Raw genomic sequence first — 16760 nt, 5'->3', positions numbered from 1 at the left:
GCTTGAGATTGCCTCCAATGATGACGCGCGTCGTATTCCAGTGATGGAGATGCCGTCCCACACCATCACACTGCCTCCACCAAAAGGTGTTACTCTATCGGTGCAGCAATCAGCATAGCGTTCTCCCCATCTTCTCCACACTCTGACCCTACGATCCAACGAGGGTCAGACGCTGCCAATCAGGCACCTGATTGTCATCACCTGGGGGGTACCAGAAGCTCAAACTAGTCAATAGCAACAGCAGAATAAGCTGTTTGGCATTGGCAGAGAAGATTTGGCAAAAAAAAATCATGAGCGCTACCCACATACTCAGCTGTGCTGCTCATCCCACAAATGCATGTACCTCACAAATGAGGCACCAAAGAGAAATAAACAGGCTTTCCATCGGTATTACATGTATTGCCAAGAAGCATTGTTACAACAGAGCAATCTACCAAACACAAATTTCCGAACTTTTTGTTCGATGTTTATATACACCATAATGCAAACGAGTGACGCATTTGGACAAAGTATACTTCAGACATGGATGATGGCTGGCATGTTGTAAATTAAATTGTTGTGGAAAAACTAACTATGTTGAATGTTGACAGGATTCCATTTTTGAACTAGTTTATCTTGACTTGGCTGGGAAACTGTGCACAATGCTGGCAACTTGCTCTGCAAAGGTCCCCCAAAAAGGTACCTTGCGTCATGTTAGAGCTGTAGAAGAACCAGATGTGTGGGATATATGGGACTTTGAGGAGATTCCACAGTGGCCATTTGGTCCAGATGCCCTGGAAACAACAGCCAATCCAGGAAATGATATAACTGCAGTCACATCAAGTGGCAACACGGATGATGTCTTTTTAATGTGGGGATTTGAAGACATTCCTGAAGAGCCATATAATGGCAATGACATGGAGCCCCCCTCATCCACATCCAGTCCATCTCTCACCACTGCTACCACTAGCGACACCGCTGCTATGACATCCACCGGCACCGTGGCCGGCAGCAGCACTATGGCCAGCAGCAACGCCCCAACCTCAACAGCCCCAACATCCACCTTGACAACTGCCAGCACCTCCTCTGCTGCCCAGACCTCGACAGCCACAAGCACAGGGGCCAGAGGCAGCACATGCAGCCCCGTGGCCGGCAGCAGCACGACAGCCTCCAGCACCATGGCCAGCACTCTGGCCGGCAGCAGCACAACAGCCTCCAGCACCGTTACAAGCACCTTAGCCGGCAGCACGACGGATGCAAGTACCGTGGCTAGCAGCAGCACGACAGCCGCCAGCACTTTGGTCGGCGGCAGCACGACTGCAGCAATTACCGTGGTGGGCGGCAGCACGACGGCAGCAAGCACCGTGGTGGGCGGCAGCACGACGGCAGCAGCCAGCACGACGGCAGCTAGCAGCACCGTGGCCAGCAGCAGCACGACAGCTTCCAGCACTGTGGCTGGCAGCATGACGGCAACAAGCACCGTGGCTAGCAGCAGCATGACAGCCGGCAGCACCATGGCCAGCACTGGGGCCGGCAGCAGCACAACAGCTGGCAGCACTGTAGCAAGCACCGTGGCAGCCACCGGCAGCACCACAGCCTCCAGCACTTTGGCAAGCAGCAGCACAACAGCCTCTAGCACTGTGGCCGGCAGCACGATGGCAGCAAGCACCGTGGCTAGCAGCAGCACTGTAGCAAGCACTGTGGTCGGCAGCAGCACAACAGCAGCAAGCACCGTGGCCGGCAGCAGCACAACAGCCGCCGGGACAGCAGCAAGCACCGTGTCTGGCAGCAGCGCGACGGCAGCAAGTACCTCCTCTGTCTCATCCAGCACCGTGGCCAGCAGCAGCGCGACGGCAGCAAGTACCACGACTGTCGCTTCCAGCAGCGCGACGGCAGCAAGTACCTCGACTGTCTCATCCAGCACCATGGCCAGCAGCAGCGCGACGGCAGCAAGTACCACGACTGTCTCTTCCAGCAGCGCGACGGCAGCAAGTACCACGACTGTCGCATCCAGCACCGTGGCCGGCAGCAGCGCGACGGCAGCAAGTACCTCGACTGTCGCGTCCAGCACCGTGGCTGGCAGCAGCGCGACGGCAGCAAGTACCCCGACTGCCGCGTCCAGCACCGTGGCCGGCAGCAGCGCGACGGCAGCAAGTACCCCCACCGTCGCGTCCAGCACCGTGGCCGCCAGCACCGTGGCCGCCAGCAGCGCGACGACAGCAAGTACCCCGACTGTCGCGTCCAGCACCGTGGCCGCCAGCAGCGCGACGACAGCAAGTACCACGACGGTCGCGTCCAGCACCGTGGCCGCCAGCAGCGCGACGACAGCAAGTACCACGACGGTCGCGTCCAGCACCGTGGCCGCCAGCAGCGCGACGACAGCAAGTACCACGACGGTCGCGTCCAGCACCGTGGCCGCCAGCAGCGCGACGACAGCAAGTACCACGACGGTCGCGTCCAGCACCGTGGCCGCCAGCAGCGCGACGACAGCAAGTACCACGACGGTCGCGTCCAGCACCGTGGCCGCCAGCAGCGCGACGACAGCAAGTACCACGACGGTCGCGTCCAGCACCGTGGCCGCCAGCAGCGCGACGACAGCAAGTACCACGACGGTCGCGTCCAGCACCGTGGCCGCCAGCAGCGCGACGACAGCAAGTACCACGACGGTCGCGTCCAGCACCGTGGCCGCCAGCAGCGCGACGACAGCGAGTACCACGACGGTCGCGTCCAGCACCGTGGCCGCCAGCAGCGCGACGACAGCGAGTACCACGACTGTCGCCTCCAGCACCGTGGCCGCCAGCAGCGCGACGGCAGCGAGTACCACGACTGTCGCGTCCAGCACCGTGGCCGCCAGCAGCGCGACGGCAGCTAGTACCACGACTGTCGCGTCCAGCACCGCGGCCGACAGCAGTTCCACTGTCGCATCCAGCACCCCGGCCGACAGCAGTTCGACTGACGCATCCAGCACCCCGGCCGACAGCAGTTCGACTGTCGCATCCAGCACCCCGGCCGACAGCAGCTCAACTGTCGCATCCAGCACCGTGGCCAGCAGTGGTGCTGGATGGCCTGTCCCATCCAGCACCCTGGCAGACAGCAGCTCGACTGTCGCATCCAGCACCCCGGCCGGCAGCAGCTCGACTGTCGCATCCAGCACCCCGGCCGGCAGCAGCTCGACTGTAGCATCCAGCACCCCGGCAGACAGCAGCTCGACTGTAGCATCCAGCACCGTGGCCGGCAGTGGTGCTGGATGGCCTGTCCCATCCAGCACCCCGGCTGACAGCAGCTCGACTGTCGCATCCAGCACCCCGGCTGACAGCAGCTCGACTGTAGCATCCAGCACCGTGGCCGGCAGCGGTGCTGGATGGCCTGTCCCATCCAGCACCCCGGCCGACAGCAGCTCGACTGTCGCATCCAGCCCCCCGGCCCCGGCCGACAGCAGCTCGACCGTCGCATCCAGCACCCCGGCTGGCAGCGGTGCTGGATGGCCTGTCGCATCCAGCACCCCGGCCGACAGCAGCTCGACTGTCGCATCCAGCACCATGGCCGGCAGCGGTGCTGGATGGCCTGTCCCATCCAGCACCCCGGCCGACAGCAGCTCGACTGTCGCATCCAGCACCCCGGCCGACAGCAGCTCGACTGTCGCATCCAGCACCGTGGCCGGCAGCGGTGCTGGATGGCCTGTCCCATCCAGCACCCCGGCCGACAGCAGCTCGACTGTCTCATCCAGCACCCCGGCCCCGGCCGACAGCAGCTCGACTGTCGCATACAGCACCCCGGCCGACAGCAGCTCGACTGTCGCATACAGCACCCCGGCCGACAGCAGCTCGACTCTTGCATCCAGCACCCTGGCCGGCAGCACTACAGCCATGGCCAGTACGACCTGAAACCTGAAGCGTACATTAAATAATTTTCTACTTACTACTTGTGTTTCATTAATTTTTATGAATTCGCTACATATACAAATCACAGCTTCATTCTCCTACCCAATTAATGCAAAGGCAGTTTTGAAATCATTTGACTAAATGGGGGAATATCTACCTTTACAAACTAAAATTTGAACATGGAATGCAATTAATGTTCAGACAGACCAGGTCTGCAGAATTACATGCACAATTTCTACAACAAATGTTTGCATCCAATTTCTGCATCATAAAATGGATGCTGCTGGGCAGCATCCATTTTATTTTTATTTTTTTTGGAACTTAATAGCATTTTATATGGTGAACTTAATTTATTAATGGTCAGATCCATTCACAGGAGTCATCCCTAGTTGCTTGGAGACATTAGGCCACAGGTGAGCTCCTGATTTTGGAGGCCAATGGTGAAGCAACAGCTCGAGGTCCAGGAGTGAGGGGGGCCAAGGACCAGCAGATCACCATGTACACTACTCACAAAAAGTTAGAGATTTTCGGGTGAAATTTCAGGATGAACCTAAAATGCACTATAACCTTTACAAGTGAACTTAATGTGACCTTTAAACTTTTGAATGCACCTGTCCAACTGTTCAATGTTTCAGTACTTTTTGCACATCTTGCTGTTATCTAACAAGGAGCTTAACGGTTAAAATTCACAACGGGTGTTTGATCCATGAATCGACCAGTAAATGTTGTGGTTCAATCAGAATTGGTATTCAAATAGTCATCATGCTGTTCACATTTTGACATCACAAGACCAAGACGACACCTAACAACTGATCAACAGTACCTCGCCATTGCGAGGCTTCAAACAGGATGTTCTCAGACGGAAGTGGCCACTGAGCTTAGTGTGTCAGTGTCATCAGCAGGTTGCAACAGAGATACAGAGAGACTGGAAGAGTCACAGAAAGGCATAGAAGTGGATGTTCTTTGGCCACATCCCCCACACTGATGACCGCTTCATTGTGAACAGCGCCCTGCGGAACCGGATGATGAATGCCACTCAACTCCAGGCACATTTAAGGGTGGTGAGAGGCACCCAAGTGTCACGTCAGACCATTCAAAACAGTTTACATCAGCGTGGTCTGTGTGCTAGACGACCTGCAAGGGTAACTGGCACAGGCGTCATCGTCTGGCATGGGCCAGGGAGCATTTAAGCTGGACGAGGGACCAGTGGGCCTCAGTGCTGTTCTCTGATGAAAGTCGATTCACCTCGAGTAGAAATGATGGCCGCCAAAGATGTCGGAGACGTGAAGGAGAGCGCTATGCATCAGCCACTGTTGTCACCAGACGACCCTTTGGTGGTGGTGGTGTTACAGTGTGGGCAGGTGTCTCTAGTCAATACAGAACTGCCCTACACTTTGTGAATGGTACAGTGACAAGCCTATAAATGTGCCCGGAGTTGAGTGGCATTCATCATCCAGTTTCGCAGGGCGCTGTTCACAATGAAGCGGTCATCAGTGTTGGATCTGGCCAAAGGACGTCCACTTCCATGCCTTTCTGTGACTCTTCCAGTCTCTGTATCTCTGTTGCAACCTGCTGATGACACTGTGACACTCTAAGCTCTGTGGTCACTTAAATCGTCATCTTGGTCTCGTGATGTCAAAATGTGAACAGCATGATGAGGACTTTTAAATACCAATTCTGATTGAACCAGGACATTTACTGGTCGATTCATGGATCAAACACCTGTTGTGAATTTTACCGTTAATCTCCTTGTCATAGAACAGCAAGTTGTGCAAAAAGTACTGAAACATTGAACAGTTGGACATGTGCACTTAAAAGTTTAGAGAAGGTCACATTAAGTTCACCTGTAAAGGTTATAGTGCATTTTAATTTTAGGTTCATCCTGAAATTTCACCCGAAAGCCGACTATCCCTAACTTTTTGTGAGTAGTGTATTTGGGTCATCTGCAGAACTGGGATGACAGGCCATGGTGGACACCACAACAGGAGACCACGATTGTGACTAAGAGAAATCCAGAAAACGTATTACATTCACCGGGTAGGCTTCTCTACATTGGAGAACACAACCAATTGCTGCACAGTGCATATCATTTTCAAATGAGATGTATCTAGTCTCTGTCAAGGTTTAGTCACAACTCTAGACTGATGCAGTATGAAAAGCAATGGATTGACTCTGGCTATTGATTGAACATTGTACATAAAGCTGGGCAGAATGGGCCTGGGACCCCTTGCAGGTCAGGACTATGGCTCTCGTCTCAGGAGTTTCCATCACCATGAAACTTGTGCTGCCTAATTTAGTTTTCTGGGGGACTTTTTTTTTCACCTGAACATTTTTTTAGAAGAAACTTTATTGGGTCAAAGTTGGGACAAACACATTGGAAATGTGTCTTGCGTGCCCCTCTTACATATCACAACACACTATTTATCTCAGCTGAAGCTTACAAATGGCTATAACTTACTTTAAAATTAATACATTGTAAATAAATTCAACAAATGGTTTGTTACTTTGCAAAGTAGCCTTATAACAAGCGGGGTAATATATTAATGCATGACAGGCTACATACAGCAGCAGTCTGGCTTGGTGGTTTTCTCCTGCAGTGAGGAGGACTCCTGTGATGATGGTGCTCCACCCTCCTCCTCCTCCTCCTCCTCCGCTGGGCTCGGTCGATCTTGGCCGCTGCTGCTCGGACCGAAACTGTGCTCCAAGTCGGAAGAGGCTCGAACATCATGTAAGCTCTGCGGAGAAAGACTGACTGAAGCAGGAACCGCGATCTGGAGCGGATCTGTCCCCGAACCCAAGACAACAACAAGTCTGTAAAGTTCTGCTGTAAAAGAGCCGCGGAGGGAGAGAGAGAGAGAGAGAGGATCAGGATGGATTCAAACCCGCACATCAAGTATAAAATCGTAGTAGTTGGAGATACGGAGTGTGGGAAGACGGCGCTGCTCAACGTGTTCGCCAAAGATTCTTTCCCTCAGGTAATATGAAGTCCTTTCATACTTTAACCACAACACACACACACTTCAAACAACTGCGCCCTCCTCTGTGTGGCTGCACTAACACAGTTACTAACAGTGAAATGGACTAACGGAAGACACGGTAACTCATTTAACTGAACTGAATTTAACTATAAGTATGTTTCTAAGCACGTTTTAACTTCATAAAATGACTAACAATATGTTTAAAAATAACTAACAATATGTTAATGCCAGCATTAGATTGAAATCAACTTCAGACCTAGATGATAGCAGGAATTATTATTTATATTTTGAATCTTTATTTTAACCATCTTTCATACAGTGGATCTCGACATACATAGAGTAAACATAAAAGGGAGAAGTAAGGGATTCTGCAATTGGAAAATGATTTCTTCAAGAGTACAAACAATCCATTGGCTGACAAATAGCAGATGAAATGAATATATAAATTACTGCCTTATTCACCAATCATTTAACATTGATTATACACTCAACACACACTCACACTATACGACTGGATGGCGTCAAACTAACTGTGCTCCATACAGGCAAAAATATGGTGAGCACTCTACTATCCATCATCTAAACACCCTCATCTGAATAGATCTTTCACCCAACCAAAAACACACTCATGGGCTCAACACAAATCACTATTATGCATGAATGATCAGTAGGTTTAGGCCTTTTGCATTTTCAGGGTTTCACTGTAACTGAATGTAAAAGACTGTTCACTTTGGTCAATAACTGGTGTGAAAAATATATCGGATGAAAAATTGAAGACAGCCCAACTCTGTGTCTCTCAGTGACAGTGTGTGATAAAAGGTGTGTAGTCTGCTGTAGTAGCTATGGGAGTGATGGGCTGTGATGTGCCTCTGCTTCCCTCACAGGGTTACGTGCCCACAGTGTTTGAGAACTACACCACCACCTTTGAACTGGACATGCAGAGAGTGGAGCTCTGTCTATGGGACACTGCAGGTACACTACACACACACACACACACACACACACACACGCCTTTGAGCTATAGCTTTTCAGCATAACTGCACTGGATCAATCTGGATGGAGCGTATATGGATTTTTTATTGACCTTAGCTGTGGGTGACAAAACTGGATTATCAGATGTTGATCTATATTGACTAGGATTCCTGAGAAAGTGAAGGTAGTGTAAGTTGAACTCCCTGACTTGGGTGGGTGGGCTGACTCTTCCCATGTGCTACTCTTGGCTAAAAGACTGCGATCCTATGGTGAGTTCCAGAGAAAGAGTCTGACGCTTTCTGTCTGGAATGTAGGCGAAGCACTGGCTCTGGAGCTTTGGGACATAAACTACGAGTCATATTTCACTGTTGCTAACAATCTGAACAAGCCCACCCTCCTAACATACACACACAGTTATTCAATCACAGAATGATGCTATCTCCTTTCTTATGAAGAAGAATGCCTTTAGTAAAGTGTAATGCAAAGTATATAAGGATTCTCTCTGGGAGTTTTGTACACACTTACAATAGCTCTGTGGAGTGTTGCTGCCGTCTGTGGTCTGGAGGTAATTACCTCTGTAGACATGCTGTTTCCACTACCCCTCAACCTTTTTTGAAAACATACTTCTGAGACAAACGTTTGTCTCAGAACTTTTGGACTTTTGGTGCATATTGATCAACCAATCTATTGTTGATTAGACATGGTCAGATCCTATAGAAGGGCTGGGAAACTATTTTTTCCTTGGGGGGTCAGCATGAAAACACAGATTGTTGTCATGAATGATAAATTTTCAAATTACTTACAGGGGGAATTTTTATTTTTATTTCTGACAACCAATGTCAGATGAACTCCTGTTGCCAAATCAACGCGGATTTTTTACTAAATATGCATGAGCCAGTCAGGAATGTGAACATGCCACACTGCTGCTCCTTCTAGGGGATTTGCTACTCACCAAGTCACAAGATATTTAAATCAGTTCTTAGTATTAAAATCACACCAAGACTCCGACCCTAAAGACAGAGCACTTAACAAATTCTGCAGTTTAATCTGTGCTGTTCCATGGAAAACCCCCATACCCAATCAGCAGACACTTTAAAGGCACTGCGGTCAAGACTATGACAATAAGGGCCTCCTCTCAGTTTGTTTAACATACCAAACCTGATTCGCTAGACGAGAAAGTATTTCATCACTGTTTACATCTGCCCATGTGGATTTGTTCATGGAAAAATGTGGAGGAGGGGTGGTGTCAGATTGCAGCACACTGAAGAACTGCTGCATGTCCACAGAGGCTCTGACTTTACAACGAAGGAGTCTGACTAGCTTTATCATGACTTTTTGTGAATTATTTTGATCATGAGACTAGTTTCTCACTTTGGACAAGAAGGGACCATCTGGATTAGATATGCACGCAGAGTCAGTGTCTAGAGAGGCTAGATCAGTTTGTTGTTGATTGTTGTGACTTCCAGTAATGTCATGAATCAGCGCACTTACCTCTTCCTTCTCTAGGATTCAATGGGGCGATTCAGTAAGCAGGGTTATTCTATACTCTTTTGTGTTTGACGGAAAGGCCTTTTGGTAAAGAGCTTTCCCTGCCAAAAACCCTCTCCTGCAGTGAGTTATGTGTGAAATCAGACACTACCATCCATAATTAAGGCTCTCTGGTCACCTCATACAAAGCTCAAAGCCAGTCCATCTTTTCCATTAGTACCAGACACAATGTGTTTTATCATACCACTTTTCTAAGATAAAGTGATATCTGCTACTGTACAGGGGAATAACTATCATTACATCATTATTATAATTATCATTAATTATATATTAATAAAACAGGTGGCATAGGGGCAAACACCCACCTACCTCGCAGCTGTAGTGTCATGTCTTGGTTGTGGGCTAACAAAGCTAGGTTTGTTCTCCCAAGGAAGCCTGGTGTGACTGTCTGCGCCCGTCTCTGTGGGCCAAGCAATGACAGAAGCATTGACACTCCAAATTGGCAGTGAGAAATCCAGAGATGGTGCCAGTGAAAATCTCTAGGTGGCACAATAATTAATTGCATACTGTTTATTGACTTGACTGAATATGAAGAGGCCAAAATGTCTCCACCTAACTATAATTCTAGGTGTACAACACTGGATGACCACATAATGTAATAAAAGTGTTTCCAGTGGTGTTTGACTGCAGTCGGCAATAGAATTCAACCTTCTACATTTGGTCTCACTTTGTGTGGAGAAAGTATAATGACATTCACATCACAGCTGTGACGTAAAACCAACCCAACAGACAAATATCATCTGTAACATAAAATACAAAAATAATTCTTATACAGCTATAATAAAGCATTGTCCTAAACAAGGAGCGTGTGTCAAACATGCACCAGCATGAACAGCAGTGTTTGTTTGTGGCATGAACATGATCTGCACCAGTTTTAATTACAGAGCCATCTATTGATTGATCTACAATTGAAAGTGTTAACATGAAGTCAAGTTCACCATTCGTCCATAGCAAATCAAACATGCTGTGAAAAGGTGGTAACATTAGCTTGGTATTGTTACCAAATTATGTGGCCCTTTACTCACCTCTACGCAAGTAATACTGACAATGTAACAAGTCACATAGTTTACTGGTGTATGTCTTTAAAGGCAAATAACCTAAATGAGACAGATTTAATGATAAATGGCTAATTATACTGATGACAGAAAAACAAGAATCATCATTTTGGGATTGTAGTTACTTAGCTAAGTTACTTAGCTAAGTTACTTAGCTAGGGTAATATTGGATTGACTCCCAGATATTTCTGACCAATGAGCAGTGTTCTGACTTGGCGCCCTCTGAGGCCCATCTGAGCCTGGGAAACCCCTGACAGACAATAGAGAGGTTTCTCTCCCGACAGGTCAGGCTATATGATACAGGATCTGAAACAGGATCAGGAGCCTGAGGCCTTGCTGCATTCCATTGCGTCATGCCGCTGCTCTGTCAGTAGGAATGGTCTTGGCACAGGGAGCACACCAGGTTACCAGTGTTAGCTTGTGGTGTGTCAAATGAATCGTAAGCTGTGTACATGAAGTTAAGGGTTGTAATTCCATAGCACTGCATTGAAATAAAGGCATTTTCCCCTTCATTGTTAGCTACCTAAAGGGAACTTTCTCTGGTAAACTATACTGAGACCTAGACTAGAGGCAGAAATATGATTCAGCTACTGCACTGTTTGCATTCCATTTTTTTTAGCACATCACTTAAATAATGCTGGAACATTTATTCAATAGTGAGAAGTCGCTCTCAAAGAATGGACATGAATCAAGGGCCCAAGTTTGGTTATGACATTTTTGTTGGATGATTATCATCATCATCATCGTTTTTTTGCACCCGACCTAAAGTTTTTTATGCGCCCCTACATTCTTCAACTTGGGGGGAAACAGTAAGCATCGTGCCCTGTGTCCAACACACACTTCCTTATCTGCTCACTGTCACTTCAAGCAGCAACTGGACAGTCTGCACCAGTGAAGCTCTTACGGCTCTACCTGCTGGATCAAAAATGCAACGACAAGATGTTTGAAAATCTGCTTTGATAAATGGCTGAAGTTGACTTGCAGCAATTTGTGTTCACGTCCATCACTTTCATCACAAACACACAGACACACGAACACACAAACACATGCATATACAAAATATATGGATGCATAATACACCGTAACTAACGTGGATGTGTTCTAATTGAAGGTTCTGCCTACTATGACAACGTGCGGCCTCTCTCCTACCCTGATGCTGATGCAGTCCTCATCTGCTTTGACATCAGCAGACCACAGACCTTAGACAGTGTTCTCAAAAAGGTGGGTTAAGATCTTAATGTGCTTAATATGACAGGCCGCTTAATGGCAAAGTGTTTGTTATGATTTTAAGTGAAGTTCTGATTTCATTTCGGTGCTGAGTGTGTGCAGATACAGTACATCCCCAAAGTCATACACAGTGTTGTTAATGGCTCCCTGCTCTTTTTCATTCCATCCAGTGGAGAGGAGAGATAGAGGAATTCTGTCCCAACATCAAGACGCTCCTGGTGGGATGCAAGTCAGACCTCAGAACAGACCTTTTCACCAAGTCCCATAGCAGACAGACACCAGTGTCATATGATCAGGTGAGTGCGTTTGGTCAGGATACACAATAGGATTTGGTATCGTTTGGGTCTTTGCTGATACTGATTCTACATCTTTCCAGATTTGGTTCTTTCTAATGTCACGTGTGGTGATTGTGCTCTACAAAGTAGCTTCGCGGAAAAAATGTAACGCCTGTTTTGTGTAGAAATTAGAAACACTCAACATCATGTGCAGCCAGTGATTTATTTGAATGATGCCACAGAATTATTTGTGAATGTTTACAAAACTTTCAAAATCACAACAATTTCTTTGTTTTTAGATGAAAATAACAAGTAATTTTTGAAGAGTTGAAAAGTTTGCAAGTCTCTGTTTGAATGTTCAGAACATAAATGAAAGAACAGACGATGAGTAGAATATCCCACATTCATTTCATTGACCAAAGGAAAGTGATGTTTTCTACAGTAGTACATAGGAAAATCACAATTTAACCAATTCCTCCTTACACCCCTGCGGGTGGAGTCACTCTGCCATCCAGTGGCCATAAACGGTACTCCTTTTTATTTGCTAACCAAGTTTCAAGTTTATCTCATTTGCACAGTAAAACACAGGGTCATACTGTATATTGAAATTCTTTGTGACGTGGCGACAACAGCAGCATATTGAAATTTGTGCAAAGTACTAAGCATGGCAGTAAATTGAATTAAAGTGCAGAACAACAGACAAAAAAATAAATCTAAAGTGGCATGAGTGCCAATGATAATAGACTGCAAAGTCACTGGTTAAGAAGCCTGATGGCCCGGGGGAAGAAGCTGTTTTTGAGTCTGGTAGTCGTGCCCGGATGCTCTGGTAGCGTCTACCAGATGGCAGAAGGGTAAACAGTCCATGTGAGGGGTGGCTGTGGTCCTTGGTGATTTTCCGTGCTTTTCTAAGGCATAGTGTGTGATAGATGCCTTGCAGGGAGGGGAGATTGGAGCCAATGATGCACTCAGCTGTCTTTACCACCCTCTGGAGGGCCTTGCGTTCCTTAGCAGAGCAGCTGCCATAGACATTACATTACATTACATTGCGATCATTAAGCAGACGCTTTTATCCAAAGCGACCTACAATAAGTGTGTTCAACAAAGGTAGATAAAAAGCATAGCAAGCAGTAGTGCAGCCGGAGAGGATGCTCTCGACGGTACACCTGTAGTGGCAGAGTTTTAGTAGACATGCCAAACTTCTTGAGTCTCCTCAGGAAGTACAGGCGTTTCTGGGCAGTTTTCACTGCCGTGACAGAATGTCTAGACCAGGTGAGATTGTCACTGATGTGCACACCGAGGAATTTAAAATGGGAAACTCTCTCCACCTCAGCCCCATTGATGTGAATGGGGGCGTGCCCCACCTCCTGCCGTTTCCCGTAGTCCACAATCATCTCCTTTGTCTTGCCGATGTTGAGAGAGAGGTTGTTTTCCTGGCATCAGGTTGCCAAGGCACTGACCTCTCTGTAGGCGGTCTCATTGTTGTTGGAGATGAGACCCAGGATGGTGGTGTCATCAGCAAATTTTATGATGACATTGTCGCTTCTTGTGGCCACACAGTCATGTGTGTACAGGGCGTATAGCAGAGGGCTGAGTACGCAGCCTTGGGGGGCTCCAGTGCTCAGGGTCAGTTTGGAGGTGACGTATCCATTCTCAGCACTTGGGGCCTGTCTGTCAGGAAGTCCAGGATCCAGTTGCAAAGGGAGTTGTTAAGACCCAGGATCCTGAGCTTGGGGACTAGCTCACAATTGTGTTGAATGCTGAGCTGTAATCTACAAACAGCATCCAGCAGCATCCAGGTGAGATAGGGTGGTGTGCACCGTCAGGGCGATGGCGTCGTCGGTGGATGTGTTTCGCCGGAGGGCGAATTGACGGGGGGTCAAGGTTGTCAGGAAGGGTGGAACAGATGTGGGTTCTGACTGGCCATTGGAAGCACTTCATGATGGTGGATGTCAGTGCTTCAGGGCGGTAGACGTTCAGGCAATGGCGGGTAGTGATAACTGTAGTGATATTGAATTAAGAATTAGATACTTTGATATTTAGGAAAGATGGTAACCAGTTATTTAATCAAGTAAATCAGATTTAGATCTTTCATCCGTAAATCTTCCGTGACGTAGATTTGTCCTGCATCTGTTCTTCTATTCATATATTCCATGAAATCACAAGTGTTCATGTCATTGGAATATCCATTGATAAGTTGTAATGTATGGGGTATATATGTATATATATATGTGTGTATATATATGTGTATATATCTTTTATTGCATGTAAAGGATCAATTCCCACTTTCATTCCAGACTGGGCTCTTGATGTCAGAGATACGCCCCCTAGAGACTGAAAAGCAGGGGTCGCTCACCCCTTTTCACTTACCAGACAATAGATAGCTGAAGAATTTGTCAGACAGGGAACTACGTCAGTCAGAGGGTTACATTTTGCCGTCACACCACAGCATTTACCAACAGCTGAGCTCATCACATCAACAGAATCAGCCATAAGGAACAACAACTTTACAGAAACAGAGGCAGAACAGCTCAGATTAAAAAGGTATTGACAGCCCCTTCCAGAACAAATGAACCCCCATCCAACCTGTTGGTTTGTCCCTCTATCCAGCTGTCTATCAGCAGCTTTCCAAAAGCGTATGCTAACATCACTGGACTTAGATGATCTTGCTTTATCTTATCACAGTAATGAGAGTTGAGATGTACCGGTATGTTTTGTTGTGCTTGTATGACCACAGTACTTACACAGTACAGTACTTTGTTTTTCTGTGACAGAGTTTGTATATTAAGTTGAAGAATTTTGAGTTGTTTGTTTGTAACGTCCCATCTCTTTTATTGGGGCACCGCCTCAAATTATCATATTGATTGACTGATTCTGTCTGGTTATTTGAGACACAGGTCGTTTCTTAATATTACTGTCATTCAGATCATCAGAACCAAACCTTTGGGTGATGTTGCGTAGCCTCCTGCCTTTGGAAAACAGATCTCAGTGGCAGAAAACTAAAGGATATGTGAAATGAACACTTAATGTCTAATGTCACATGCATACTTCATTAACCTAACCAGATGATTGTGTTTCCTTTTATTAGGGCTTCAACACAGCCAAGCAGCTGAGTGCTCCTTACATTGAGTGTTCCTCCCTGCAGTCTGAGAACAGCGTCAGAGACATTTTCCACGTGGCCACGCTGGCCTGTGTGAACAAGAGCAAGAATGTCAAGCGCAGAAAGTCATCTCGGGTCACCAAGAGGATGTCTCACAGTCGAGGAGACCTGCCAACTGTGGCAACTAACTATCAGCAGACCAAAGTCAAAAGCTGTGTCCTCATGTAAACAAACAGACTGGAGACACTGAGACAGCTGGCTTTCATCCAGGCTCCACACTGTTTATCAGCCGAATGAAGGACAAGAGGTTGTATCTTTGGGTTGTGGGGTTATTAGACAATGAAGTAGTAGTTGTAAAATCAATTTTGAGTGTAACTGGACAGATTTGGGATATATTGCTGTATTGCCCAAGTTTAAAGTGTAAAATGTATAGACGCATTAGGCCTTTAGTCTTCTCCCAACAAAATGAACTTTGATGTAAGACCTAAATTAATGCACATACACCCTGAGCTGCAAATCAATGTCATGCCTGATCTTTCTCACACATATTGACTTCTATAGCGTCATACTAGGACCAGTTGGCTACTTCTGACAGACATGAGATCCCATGTTTCAAGTAGCCATTCAATCATCTTTAAGTTAACAAATGTTTGTGGCTAAGCAATCATCAGGTGTCATGGAGGCTTTTAAAAAGAGGCACAGTAGCAAATGGGCACTCTTAAGGTCCCTGATGACATCCTGACTCAGCTGTACCCTTCTTTTATTAATAACAGACAGGACGAACTTGCTCTCCTGTATGACAGCTTTCCAGAAATGGGTGGCAAACCACCTTTTCCAGTCAAACAGTAACAAGACATCTTTGCCCGGAGTGAGTTTTTAAAAGTGAAATTGAAGTTAAATTAAGGCCTTGCCAAGTATTTGGTTGCCAACTACTTAGGTACTTTGAAATTATGTGCTGCACTTTCCATGGTAAAGTTAGGTTTTGTTTAATCAAACCTGATAGGCGACCGTGTGCACCTATGCTGAAACTTTCACACCAAATTTTCAGCCTTCTTCCATCCTTTAATCAGCAGTTGCCAAGTAACCTCAAAGGGTTTTTCTTTCAAGATTAACGGTCAATTCTGAATGAGTAAAGAACATTATTTTCTGTGTGTTCCCATTGTCGAGTTACTTGTAACCCGTACAGTGACAATGACTTGCAGGGTTTCATACGTACTCAATCTAAATAATTTTTTGTAATGTGATTTCTTCTTTTGTGTCCTTAAAGTTGTATAATTGATTCCCCACAGCTGTATCTCTGTGGCACCATATAATGGTCTCTGCTTACAGCTTGTTTTTGACGACCATCTGAGGACAAAATCAATTCCATTTAATAACTGCCCAGTTGAAGACTGTGTTAAATGTGTTTCAAACTGAACTCTGGGATTTATATTATAGCTTCTTTTTCAGAAGCTTTAAAAGGTACCTTTCCTTCTGTTGTTTGGTTATCATGTTTGGAACTAGATGTTAGAGTCGAAGTGTTGTGTAGGATATGCACAGTTAAGATGAAGGCAGGATGTTCCCTTGACATGTTAGGAGGGTTAATTAAGGCCTCCATACTGTATGGTGTTCCTGATCACACTGCACATCTCATTAAAATTAAAATTTCCTTTTAAATATACTATGATGAGTGTATTCATTAGACCATGGTTTCTTCATGACTAGTTAAGTCGCAAGGATTTTCGCATCAGTGGCCTGGCCCATTTATC

General features: G+C 46.7%; 1 protein-coding gene across 1 annotated transcript; it reads left to right on the top strand.

Moving 5' to 3' along the window:
• The first annotated feature begins 6526 nt into the window (after positions 1 to 6526).
• Positions 6527 to 15690, top strand: rnd3b (Rho family GTPase 3b). The gene is made up of 5 exons (XM_076157292.1): positions 6527 to 6835; positions 7723 to 7810; positions 11525 to 11634; positions 11811 to 11936; positions 15001 to 15690. The coding sequence occupies exons 1-5, from the start codon at positions 6731 to 6733 to the stop codon at positions 15238 to 15240; spliced, it is 669 nt and encodes a 222-aa protein (XP_076013407.1). The 5' UTR covers positions 6527 to 6730; the 3' UTR covers positions 15241 to 15690.
• Positions 15691 to 16760: the final 1070 nt, after the last annotated feature.

Source organism: Genypterus blacodes, unplaced genomic scaffold, assembly GCF_046128005.1.
Source record: "Genypterus blacodes isolate CSIRO-AG114 ecotype Tasmania unplaced genomic scaffold, CSIRO-AGI_Gbla_v1 ptg000008l_1, whole genome shotgun sequence".
NCBI lineage: Eukaryota > Metazoa > Chordata > Actinopteri > Ophidiiformes > Ophidiidae > Genypterus > Genypterus blacodes.
This window is presented reverse-complemented; position numbering and strand designations above follow the sequence as displayed.